The 12,458-nt window shown below is 46.0% G+C and overlaps 1 protein-coding gene across 13 annotated transcripts in view; it reads left to right on the top strand.

Moving 5' to 3' along the window:
* The window catches only part of USP54 (ubiquitin specific peptidase 54), a 270,753-nt gene that overhangs the window by 237,504 nt on the left and 20,791 nt on the right, over positions 1 to 12,458 (top strand). For 11 of the 13 annotated variants that reach the window (XM_077821027.1, XM_077821025.1, XM_077821032.1 and 8 more), the window contains one exon: positions 8,431 to 8,604. The exons of 1 other annotated variant lie outside the window; for it this stretch is intronic. In XM_077821027.1, the coding sequence (XP_077677153.1) occupies positions 8,431 to 8,604 (174 nt within the window). Of the gene's footprint in view, positions 1 to 646; positions 807 to 8,430; positions 8,605 to 12,458 lie in introns of those variants that run through there. One more of the 13 variants, XM_077821036.1, reaches the window with a different exon arrangement.

Raw genomic sequence — 12,458 nt, 5'->3', positions numbered from 1 at the left:
TTCCTCCAGCTCTGCAGAATCCCTCTGACCCTGCTACATCTTCATATTGCCCAGTTCCTTCTCTGACAACCTCCTCCTGCCCCCTCCAGCCCCTGCACGTTCTCCTCTCTCCCTTCTGAACCCCCATATATGTTATGTTTTTTATGTTTGTTTTTTTGTTACTTAATGTGACAGTATTATTAAAATATAAGTGTAATGGGGGTACATAAAAGAGAGATATTTACAGTATATTAAGTGTAGCACATTTTTTCCATGGCTATGCACAGATGTTACTGGGAATGATACGCAGAGTCTGGCTGTCATTAGTTTCCTAAGCTACTCTCAGTTCAATAGTTGGTGGTGAAAAGGACATTTGATGGGTTACAGCTCACAGAATCAAAATAACATGTAATCTCTTTTAAAGGACTGTGAAAATTTAAGAGCATGCGTGGAGTATTTGTATTAATGCATTTTGAGACATTCATGTTTTAATGGGTATGGGGGCCCAAATATTCTTTGTGCCCATGGCACCCAATACATCTTAATCCATTTCTGACCGATGGGACTACAGTGGAGTCTCAAACAGGTCCTGGCTCATGGCAGCTGGAACCCACAGTTGTGTGTTTCCCATCCTCCTTATTCTCCTCATCTTCGCTGTTCATTCCAGGGGCCTGTGACTCGGGCTTATCAGAGGTATCTACGATGGTCTGAGAGTGGTGCTGGTGTCTCAACCAAGTATGGCATGCAGGTCTTTATTCCCCTCCCCCCGCTGTTCCTCAGACGTTCTTGTCAACTGCTGGAAATGGCCCACCTTGATTATCACTACAAAAGGTTTTTTCACTTCCGCTCTCCTGTTGGTAATAGCTCACCTTACCTGATCACTCTCCTTACAGTGTGTATGGTAACACCCATTGTTTCATGTTCTCTGTGTTTATAAATCTCCCCACTGTATTTTCCACTGAAGGCATCCGATGAAGTGAGCTGTAGCTCATGAAAGCTTATGCTCAAATAAATTTGTTAGTCTCTAAGGTACCACAAGTCGTCCTCTTCTTTTTGCGGATACAGACTAACACGGCTGCTACTCTGAAACTTGTAAAATCAGTAGGTCTGTGGTTTGGCACCAGATTGACTGTTGGCCTTCCTGGCCTTCTGGCATGCCTGCCGCAGTTCCTTTGCTTTCACATGGCACTGCTGCTGATCCCTGGCATACCCCTTTTCCTGCATCCCTCATGCAAACTGCTCATAGATGTCCACATTTTTAAAGAGATTTTTGGAGTGCATGCCAAGAGGTGTTATGTCACAAAGTTGAGAGTCAGTAGTCCCTCTCCATAAGGCTTTCATGCAACCATAGCTTGAATATTGCATTTATTTTGTATATTGGTAAATGTAAATCAGCACTATGAAGAGCAACACAAAGAGTAGGGGGCTCGTGGGATTGGTGTGAGGAAGGACTGAATATATGAAGCATGGATAGTTGTAGAGGGATGCAAGAATATTGGAGCCGTGTGAACACCCATAGTGGCAAGGAGCTATCTAAGAATAGGATGAAGGGCTTGTAACTAGGAGTAATGGGATGGACTTTAGTAAGGGAAAGTTTTAAGATGAATGTCCTCAAAAGAAATTTGATAGTAAGGTTGTTAAGGGATGTAGTGGTGGACAGTGCATCATTTGGAACGTGCAGTGTTGTTGTAGCCATATTGGTCCCAGGATATAGAGAGACAAGGTGGGTGAGGTAATATCTCTTACTGGATGAACTTCTGTTGGTGAGAGAGACAAGCTTTTGAGCTTTTCTTCAGGTCTGGGAAACTTAAGGCTTGTCTTCACTACAGGGGTAAATTGGCTTAAGTTATGCTACTCCAGCTATTTGAATAATGTAGTGAAAATGGTGCTTTGGGGAGTGTGAGACTGTGTGTGTATGAGGCGCACACAATCTGTGTTGGGGGACTGAGATGCAGAGTGTATGCAGGTGTGAGAGAAACTGTCTGTGTATGAGGCACACTGTTTTGGGGGATTTTGTGAGAGACGGTGTGTGTGTTGGGGAGTGAGAGACTCTCTGTGTGTGTGTGTGTGTGTGTGACACACACACACAATCTGTGTTGAGGGACTCAGAAGCAGAGTGTATGTGGGTGTGAGAGCCAGTCTGTGTCTGAGAGAGACTTTGGGCATGGCTACACTTGCGAGTTACAGCGCATTAAAGCAGCCCCATGCGCTCTAACTGACTATGCGTTCACACTGGCAAGGCACGTAGAGCACCCGGACTCCATGGCTAGAGCGCTCCTGGTAATCCACCTTGGTGTGTGGAATAATGTGTGATGCACCCCGCTGGAGTGCCGCAGCACCAGTGTGGACGCGCTGGTCTGTTAAAGAGCTCTGATCGGCCTCCAGAAGTGTCCCACAATGCCTGTTCTAGCCACTCTGGTCATCACTTTGAACTCTACTGCCCTGCCCTCAGGTGACCAACCGTGAGACCCACCCTTTAAATTCTCTGGGAATTTTGAAAATGCCCTTCCTGTTTGCTCAGCCAGGCGTGGAGTGCTCTCAGCGAATCTTTCCAGGTGACCATGCCTCCATGCGCCAGGCAATCCCCAGTATGGAGCAATGGTGAGGTGCTGGACCTCATCAGTGTTTGGGGGAGGAAGCTGTCCAGTCCCAGTAGCGCTCCAGCTGTAGGAATTACGATACCTTCAGGCAGATATCAAGGGACATGATGAAAAGGGGCAATGACTGGGACGCAGTGCAGGGTTAAAGTGAAGGAGCTGCGGAATGCCTACCGCAAAGCCCGCGAGGCAAACTGCCTCTCCAGTGCTGCCCCCATGACCTGCCGTTTCTACAAAGAGCTGGACGCAATACTGGGGCGTAACCCCACCTCCATTCTGAGTACCACCCTGGACACTTCAGAGCCCAGTTCAACAAGGCAGGAGGAGGAGGAGGAAAGCGGGAGCGAGGGTGCTGAGGAGGAGGAAGACATCCCGGCATCCCTAGATGCATGCAGCCAGGAGCTGTTCTCAAGCCAGGAGGAAGGTAGCCAGTTGCAGCGGCTGGTGCTTGGGGAAGGACAAACACCAGAGGACGTGCCCGGTAAGCAGCTTTCATTTTGGGAAGGAAGTTATTCGGTGCGGGCTCTTGGGGCGAGGAGGGTTAGGGCTGCATGCATGCCTAGATGCGGAATAGGGCGTCGATGTACTCTCTCATATCACAATAGTCGGCTTCGGTGATCTCTTCAAAGGTCTCATCTAGAAGTTGGGCAATGCGCTTGCGCAGGTTTCTTGGGAGAGCCACTATGGTCCTTGTCCCAGTCAGGCTAACATGTCCGCGCCACTGTGCTGTGAGGGGTGGGGGAACCATTGCTGCACACAGGCAAGCTGCGTATGGGCCAGGCCGGAAGCCGCTTTGTACTAGAAGATCCTCCCTTGCTTCCCAGGTCACCCTCAGCAGCGAGATATCTTCCAGGACAAACTCCTGTGGAAAATGTGGGGAGAGTGTTCAGTATAGGGGCCCCCTGCAGCTGTTGGCTGTCCCCAAGGCACAGAAACCTAGAGGACAGTACGGCCGTGAAACAATCAGTCTCCCTTGACCCTGTGCTTACTCGCCATTTTGGGGTTCTCATGGGTTATGTGCACTCGCTTTGGGACAGGCAAATTATGCGATTGTGTAGACTGTGCTTGCCCGTAAGTACGGGGGAATCCTTGCTCTGTCTGGTGTGGCAATGCTGCCTCTGTTAAGTGTTGCATTTTGCCTTTACAGTTGCAACCTTGAGATCTCAGCAGTCCATGTTATCACCGGCCGAAAGACTCCAACGAATTAGGAAGAGGCCATGTAAAAGCAAAGAAGACATGCTGCATGAAGTCATGCAGCAGTCCCTTAATGAAAATCAAAAAGCACAGGAGCAGAGGGAGAGTGAAAGGAGGATCCGCCAGCAGAATGAGGAGCACTGGCACAAAAGCACGGAGCTCCGGCAGCAAAGCACGGAGCAGCTGATAGGCATAATGGAGCACCAAGCAGACTCAATCCAGGCGCTTGTAGCCATGCAGGCGGAGCACTACCACGCCCGCCCCCCCTGCAGCTCTTGTCCCAAAACTCTTTTCCTTGTGCCACCTTGTCCCTTCCAACCCACTTTGCCCAACATTCGGGTTCTTATCCCCACCAGCTGCCTCCAACACCTGTAGCTTCGCCACCCAGTCCTGAAAACTACAGCCCTTACCCATTGCACTCAACCTCCATCACTGTGCATTATAGCCATCCTGAAGTGCAGCACTCATTGCACAGCACTCCAGACAGGAAGGCTGAGTATGATAACAGGACATAGGCAAATCTATGATTGTACTGTTCCCCAGCCCACCCCCTTTCCCTTTCTGTTTCCCAAGCAGTTGTGTTTCTTTTCAATATGCATTTTCTTTTCAATAAATGGATTCTTTGGCTTTGAAAACATGCTTTATTATTGAATAAAGTAAAAGATACCTTAGCCCAGGAAAGCAACAGGCACTGCAAGTCAGCATAGAATCATAGAATCATAGAATATCAGGGTTGGAAGGGACCCCTGAAGGTCATCTAGTCCAACCCCCTGCTCGAAGCAGGACCAATTCCCAGTTAAATCATCCCAGCCAGGGCATTGTCAAGCCTGACCTTAAAAACTTCCAAGGAAGGAGATTCCACCACCTCCCTAGGCAACGCATTCCAGTGTTTCACCACCCTCTTAGTGAAAAAGTTTTTCCTAATATCCAATCTAAACCTCCCCCACTGCAACTTGAAGCCATTACTCCTCGTTCTGTCATCTGCTACCATTGAGAACAGTCTAGAGCCATCCTCTTTGGAACCCCCTTTCAGGTAGTTGAAAGCAGCTATCAAATCCCCCCTCATTCTTCTCTTCTGCAGGCTAAACAATCCCAGCTCCCTCAGCCTCTCCTCATAAGTCATGTGTTCTAGACCCCTAATCATTTTTGTTGCCCTTCGCTGGACTCTCTCCAATTTATCCACATCCTTCTTGTAGTGTGGGGCCCAAAACTGGACACAGTACTCCAGATGAGGCCTCACCAATGTCGAATAGAGGGGGACGATCACGTCCCTCGATCTGCTCGCTATGCCCCTACGTATACATCCCAAAATGCCATTGGCCTTCTTGGCAACAAGGGCACACTGCTGACTCATATCCAGCTTCTCGTCCACTGTAACCCCTAGGTCCTTTTCCGCAGAACTGCTGCCTAGCCATTCGGTCCCTAGTCTGTAGCGGTGCATTGGATTCTTCCGTCCTAAGTGCAGGACCCTGCACTTATCCTTATTGAACCTCATCAGATTTCTTTTGGCCCAATCCTCCAATTTGTCTAGGTCCTTCTGTATCCTATCCCTCCCCTCCAGCGTATCTACCACTCCTCCCAGTTTAGTATCGTCCGCAAATTTGCTGAGAGTGCAATCCACACCATCCTCCAGATCATTTATGAAGATATTGAACAAAACCGGCCCCAGGACCGACCCCTGGGGCACTCCACTTGACACCGGCTGCCAACTAGACATGGAGCCATTGATCACTACCCGTTGAGCCCGACAATCTAGCCAGCTTTCTACCCACCCTATAGTGCATTCATCCAGCCCATACTTCCTTAACTTGCTGACAAGAATACTGTGGGAGACCGTGTCAAAAGCTTTGCTAAAGTCAAGAAACAATACATCCACTGCTTTCCCTTCATCCACAGAACCAGTAATCTCATGATAAAAGGCGATTAGATTAGTCAGGCATGACCTTCCCTTGGTGAATCCATGCTGGCTGTTCCTGATCACTTTCCTTTCATGCAAGTACTTCAAGATTGATTCTTTGAGGACCTGCTTCATGATTTTTCCAGGGACTGAGGTGAGGCTGACTGGCCTGTAGTTCCCAGGATCCTCCTTCTTCCCTTTTTTAAAGATTGGCACTACATTAGCCTTTTTCCAGTCATCCGGGACTTCCCCGGTTCGCCACGAGTTTTCAAAGATAATGGCCAATGGCTCTGCAATCACAGCCGCCAATTCCTTCAGCATAGCACACACAGATTCTTACTAACATTGGAACCACTGCACTTCACTCCCATGCAGGGCATCAGACATTACTGGTGGCTTTCAGCCTCAGATTGCTCCCTCAAGGCATCCCTAATCCTTGCAGCCCTGCACTGGGCCCCTCTCATAGCCCTGCTCTCTGGCTGTTCAAATTCAGCCTCCAGGTGTTGAACCTCCAAGTTCCATGCCTGAGTGAATCTTTCACCCTTCCTTTCACAAACGGAGGGTACAGAACGCGGATATAACTGCGAGAATGTTGTCATCGGCCAAGTCCAGCTTCCCATACAGAGCGCACCAGCAGCCCTTTAAATGGCCAAAAGCACACTCCACAGTCATTCTGCACTGGCTCAGCCGCTGTTGAACCGCTCCTTGCTGCTGTCAAGGCTCCCTGTGTAGGGTTTCATGAGCCACAGCATTGAAGGGTAAGCGGGGTCTCCAAGGATCACAATGGGCATTTCAACTTCCCCTACGGTGATCTTCTGATCTGGGAAAAAAGTCCTGGCTTGTTCCAAAAGATGCGTGGGTCATGCACCTTTCTGGGCCAGCCTGTGTTAATGTCAATGAAATACCCACAGTGATCCACAAGCGACTGGAGAACCATAGAGAAATAGCCCTTTAGATTAACATCCTTGGAGGCTAGGTGGGCTGGTGCCAGAATTGGAATAGGCATCCCATCTACTGCCCCTCCGGAGTTAGGGAAACCCATTTGTGCAAAGCCAGGCAAAATGTTATGCACGTTACCCGGAGTCACAGTTCTGAGTAGGATGCGATTAATGGCCCTGCAAACTTGCATCAACACGATTCCAACGGTCGACTTTCCCACTCCAAACTTGTTTAGCGTCCAATCGGTAGCTGTCTGGAGTTGCCCGCTTCCAGATTGCAATAGACACCCACTTCTCCACCAGCAGGGCAGCTCTCAATCTTGTGTCCTTGCGCTGCAGGGTGGGGGCAAGCTCATCACACAGTCCCGTGAAAGTGGCTTTTCTCATCCGAAAGTTCTGCAGCCACTGCTCGTCATCCCAGACTTGCATGACAATGTGATCCCACCACTCAGTGCTTCTTTCCCGAGCCCGAAAGCGGCGTTCCACGGTGGTGAGCATGTCCGAAAATACCACAAGCAATCTCGTGTTGTATGCGTTACTCAAGTCGATATCATCGGAGTCTTCACTGTCAGTTTGGATCTTAAGGAGTAACTCAACTGCCAAACGTGACGTGCTGGCGAGACTCGTCAGCATCCTCCTCAACAGTTCGGGCTCCATTCCTGCAGACCAAAAGGGAAGACAGAGCGCACAGTACAAAAAACGTTGAAAGATGGCACCAAATGTGGACGGAAGCACAGGGATTGTTGGCATGCGAACCAATGCATCACGGGGCGTTGGGACAGGACCCAGAATGCCCTGCGTCCCCTGCCCCCTTCCCACAAGTCACAGCGCCAGAATGGGAAGAGGTGCTCTGTGGGATAGCTGCCCATAATGCACTGCTCCCAATGCCGCTGCAAGTGCCACAACTGTGGCCACGGCAGTGCGCTTGCAGCTGTCAATGTGGACAGACTGCAGCACTTTCCCTACTGCACTCTCCAGTGTGTCTATTCAGTCCATGATTTTTAGTGCCTAGCAAAGTTGTAAATTTAAGCTCCCAGGCTCATCTCTTGAAAGTGTTGTGCAGGTTTCCTTTGAGGATAAAGACTAAGAGTGATCACTTGTGAAAACCATTTGCCCACAGGCAATGTGGTGTGTTTGTTTTTTATATCTTTTATATTTTGTCTTTTATGAAAAAATATGAAAATATTTGATAGTTTACTGATAAAATATAAAAACATGATATCTTTTGTCTTTTATGACAATGTATAAAATATATATGGATTTTTTTGTCTTTTATGATAAAATTCTTATACTAAGCAATCTTATCCATCTTGTATTTAGCTGTGACACTCTGAGTAAGTTTCCCACACCTGAAGAAGAGCTTTGTGTAGCTCGAAAGCGTGTCTCTCTCACCAACAGAAGTTGGTCCAATAAAAGATATTACCTCACTCACCTCATCTCTCATCTGGAACAATAAACCAGATAAAATGTACAAAGCACTAGTTAAACATATAGTGGGGGGAAATTTGCGTTGGCAAGGGAGTAGGCTAAAATGACCCAGTAGTCTTTTTTTTGTTTCTAAATCTTTTAGAAAAATTAATATAAATATATGTAATATATACTTTTAAAATTAATAAAATAATTATTATTTAAGTGTAAGTTTATGTGCTCTGGGTGGCACTTGCCTTGGTCTTCAGGTTTTTCTTGCTTCCTATTTAAAATGGACTTAAAGAAGATTTGGGAGGGGGAGCGAAACAAGCTCAGCTGCTGATATAGAAAAGTATGCATGCTGGAAATGGGGTACCCACTGAAAGTACCCACTGCTGTCTTTGGTTGGTGTTTGAAGGTGGAGAAATCCCTGTCCCATCAAAGAGCGAACTGGATGAGTTACAGGAGGAAGTGGCAAGGAGGGCGCAGGAACAGGAGCTACGCAGGAAACGGGAAAAGGAACTGGAGGCAGCAATGGGGTTTAACCCCCGTCCCAGCAGGTTCATGGACCTAGATGAGCTGCAGAACCAGGGTAACTCTCACAGACTGGATGTGGCTGGGGTGGGGGTTGGGTAGGTTTGGAGTACAGTGTTGCACATGTGGGAGATGGGGAAGGTGTTTTTGGTCTTTTGATTTTTCCATTAAGAGTCTCTTGCTTTTTCTTCCCCGTGACAATTTTACAATTACTAAATAGCTTTCTCCAGTCTGTGAGACAAAAGACGGTCTCTGAATTTATCAGAAATGTGGGAAACAGGAAGAGAATGGTGAACTTGTAATGCCCAGGAATCTAATTTGAAGAAAAAACAAATCCTACTTGTATTCTGCCCAAACACCAAACTCTACCCATGTGAGACACCAAAATAAGGCTTGATCTACACTTAAAATTTAGGTTGATATAGTTATGGTACTCTGGGGTGTGATGTTTTTTTCACACGCCTAAGTGCCATAGCTATGCTGACATAACTCCTGGTGTAGCTGCAGCCAGGTTGACAGAAGAATATCATCTCTCAGGAAGGTAGTGTCCCTACAGTGATAGAAAAGTGCTTTCCATTGGTGTAGACTACATCTACACTACAGGGTTATCAGGCATAGCTAGGATGCCATATCTGAGTAACTGTAGTTCCTGTAATGTGGACATCTCCACTCGCATGAGATCTTTACATTGTTTGTGCTTCTCCATTCTTGCATGGTGATCAACAGTGCAATGGTGATCAATGTTGACCTTTAAATTGTTGTCATAAGGCTTTGGTTAATAACCCCTTGAAATGAATAGGGAAAGTCACAGCTCTTTAATCTGTCTTCTCAGACTGTCTACAGAGTGACACAGGCATCTGTACATCAGTTATGATTGGTTAATAGTTTAAAGTGTCTGTTCACAACCTTAAGAGTTACTGATTTAACTTTTTTTAAAAAATTAACACTCAGATTCTGGAACATAAGGCTGAAGCCTCCATAAAAAAAATCCAGTTCACTGAGTCACTGGGAACAGTCCCAATTTGACCCTGGGTAATGCCCCACTCAGCACATTGTTAGAAACACCTAGCTGTTTAGCATTTCCTTGTTTTAAAAAAACAAAGCATACTAGAAAGGCACTTAACAACAAAGAGTGCTATACAATACTTAGGGATCATAGCCTCTGGCATGATAGCTAAGGAGGCTAGATGGCTCCTAAACCTGCTTTCATCCTGGGTGGTTCCCACAATGCTTTATGGCTTCATGGCTTGCTTATGTACAAGACTCCAGAACATTTCTGACCCATTCTCCCTTCCAGTACATGGTTTTACCCATGCAAAGGAGGCCAAGTTCAGAGTGCTAGAGTCTGGTCTTCAATTCATGAAGCTTAAAGACCACATGTTTTGACTGTGAAGATGCTGCTGTGTTGACTTACTGATCTACCTGATTTATCCTTCACATTCAGCTCATGCTCATTTACAAGGTTTCTCTGGAGTTTCTTCAAATAAGAAGTGTATATGGTAGTGAAATGTATATTACCCAGGTCAAGGAGGCTTTATTTTTTGGTTGAATGAAATATTAATTTTTATAATTATCTGTTGTCATGATAAAGGGCAAATGAGCAGATTTTTGCTTGAGCTGGTACATTTTCATGAGGAATTTTATAGGCTGTTCTAATAAATGGCACTCGACCTGTTGTCCTTAGGCCAGAACACCTAGTTTCTCTTGAGCGCGCCTATTTTCTTATGTTTTCAGGGGTTATCACCCTTCTTTTTTTCCCTTTTTTCAGAGTTATTCAGAAACAATTTGTGGGTCTTTTGTCCCTGTTCTTGAGTTCTTCCCCATGTATTCTGCTCTTTCTCCTCCTCCTAAGGCCACAGGACCATTGGGCTTCAGCACTCCAGCGGCTTCTTACAGTGGTCAATGCGTGCACACACACTGTGTGCATTTGTGGGCAAGAGGCTCTTGTATTGATTTACATTCTGCTGAGTCTGATATTTCCCAGGCACCTCTGAATTGTTTCATGTGGAAAAAGTGTGTAGGAGATAACTGAATAGTCTGGAGGAGATGACTAGGCAAATAATTGCTGGAAAGGGACCTGTAAGCATGTAACACAGTCTGGTCACTGCATGCTATGACCAATTTGTGACACACATACTGTACCCTATGGTTTTTCTCCGTGCAGCAGTAGTTACTTTGACAATTTTTGGAAAATCCACACCCCTGAGCAACATTGTTAAGACGACCTAAGCCCCTGTGTAGACGCGCTAGTTTGACGGAAGAATTCTTCTGTCAACCTAGCTGTTGCTACTCCTTAGGGAAGTGGATTATCTATATCACTGGGAGAACCCCTCCTCCTGTCGGCATAGATAGTGTCTCATTGAAGTGCTACAGCTGTGCTGCTGTTGTGTTTTCAGTGTAGACAAGCCTTCGGGCTTGCCATAAAACAAAGGATTATGTTTCCAAAAATTTTTGAAGTTTCAACATTTGTTTTCATTCCCCTTCAGAACAAAAACCAGACTCTGAATTTTTTCACAAAAGCCAGTCACTCCCCCTCAGAATAGCCAATAGCCCAGTGCTCAGGGCATTCAGCTAAGATGGGGGAGACCCAGCTTCATGTCTCTGCTCTGCCTCCTTTAGAGCAGGGACTTGAAGCTGGATCCCCATTGCCTCAGGTGAGTTCCCTAACCAGTAGGTTATTGGCTGTTCTGGGGTTGGGAGTGGATATGTCTCTCTCTGTCACTTTCACCAGAAATTCCATCCTGGACCTGAAAAGTCTTCCTGAAAAAATTTGAATCGAAACAGATATGTTTCTGCAACAAGTTTGTTCTGACTAATCAGCATGTTCTAACAGAAAAGCAATTAATCAAAAAATTCCGTTAACAATCACATGAATTAAGTCACTTTAAGAGACTAGCCAAAGGCTGTGATTTACAGTAGAACTACTGCTCCAGACATCGGTTTAGCCTCTAATAATCCTTGATTTTGCAATCTCAACAGCAAAGTAGTAGAAGTAGCACTGATTGGAATTTGGAGATATAATGCCAAAGTTTGCTCTGTTACCTTGGTTAAACTGGAAGTAACTTGGCTGAAGTCAGTGGATTTACATGGGTATAACAGAGTCCTGCCTACAGTAGAAAGCTTAACGTAAGATGTGATTTTTAAACAGACTAAGTTAAACCAATACAACCCTCTGTGTTAGACACACTTATTTCAGTTCAAGTGTGACTTATTTTGGTTTAGTATAAATTGGTGCTTAATTGATGTAAATAAACTGATCTTTTGCACCAGTTCAACTAAATCCATTTAAAATCACATCATATGTTAAAGCAGGGCAACTTTCTGCAGTAGACAAGCCCTGAGAACAGAATTTGGTTGACAGAGCCTGGTATTTTCTTTTATGCAGTCTTGTTTATTTACAAGAAATGTAGAAAGTCCTGCTTCTCTGAACACAAGAGGACCAAGAACCAAAGGAGCAGTGTCTAAGCCTACAGTCCCAAGCCTGTTTACCCAAAAACCAGTCCCAAAAGTTCTCTCTCTAGCTTTTTCCAGGGCCACACTGGGCTCATAGGCTACTGCTTGGCTTTCTTGCTTTTTGCCTCTGCCTGTCTCTGTTATGTATATGTGCACGTGCACGCACACACCTTACTTTACCCAAAACAATCTACAGCAAAAGCCCCTCCACTCATCCAGTGCAAAACTGCTGGGTGGGTTTACACTCCTTTTATCTTAGGTGGGGTGCTTATGATTAGCTGATCCTGACAGTTGTGTTAATTGAAGGATATGCCTAGTCTCAGAGGTCTGTGACTCATGCAGTCCCCGGTGCCTCTCAACATTAGAATACCTTTAAAGAGGAAATGAGAGTCTGGGAAAGGTACAGCCTCTACAGAAGGGCCACTACAAATGACTCCTGTATAGAATGGTTTTGTACTC

This window comes from Eretmochelys imbricata, chromosome 7 (assembly GCF_965152235.1).
Source record: "Eretmochelys imbricata isolate rEreImb1 chromosome 7, rEreImb1.hap1, whole genome shotgun sequence".
Classification (NCBI taxonomy): Eukaryota; Metazoa; Chordata; order Testudines; family Cheloniidae; genus Eretmochelys; species Eretmochelys imbricata.
The sequence above is the reverse complement of the archived record's forward strand: the minus strand, read 5'-3'. Positions and strand labels throughout refer to the sequence as shown.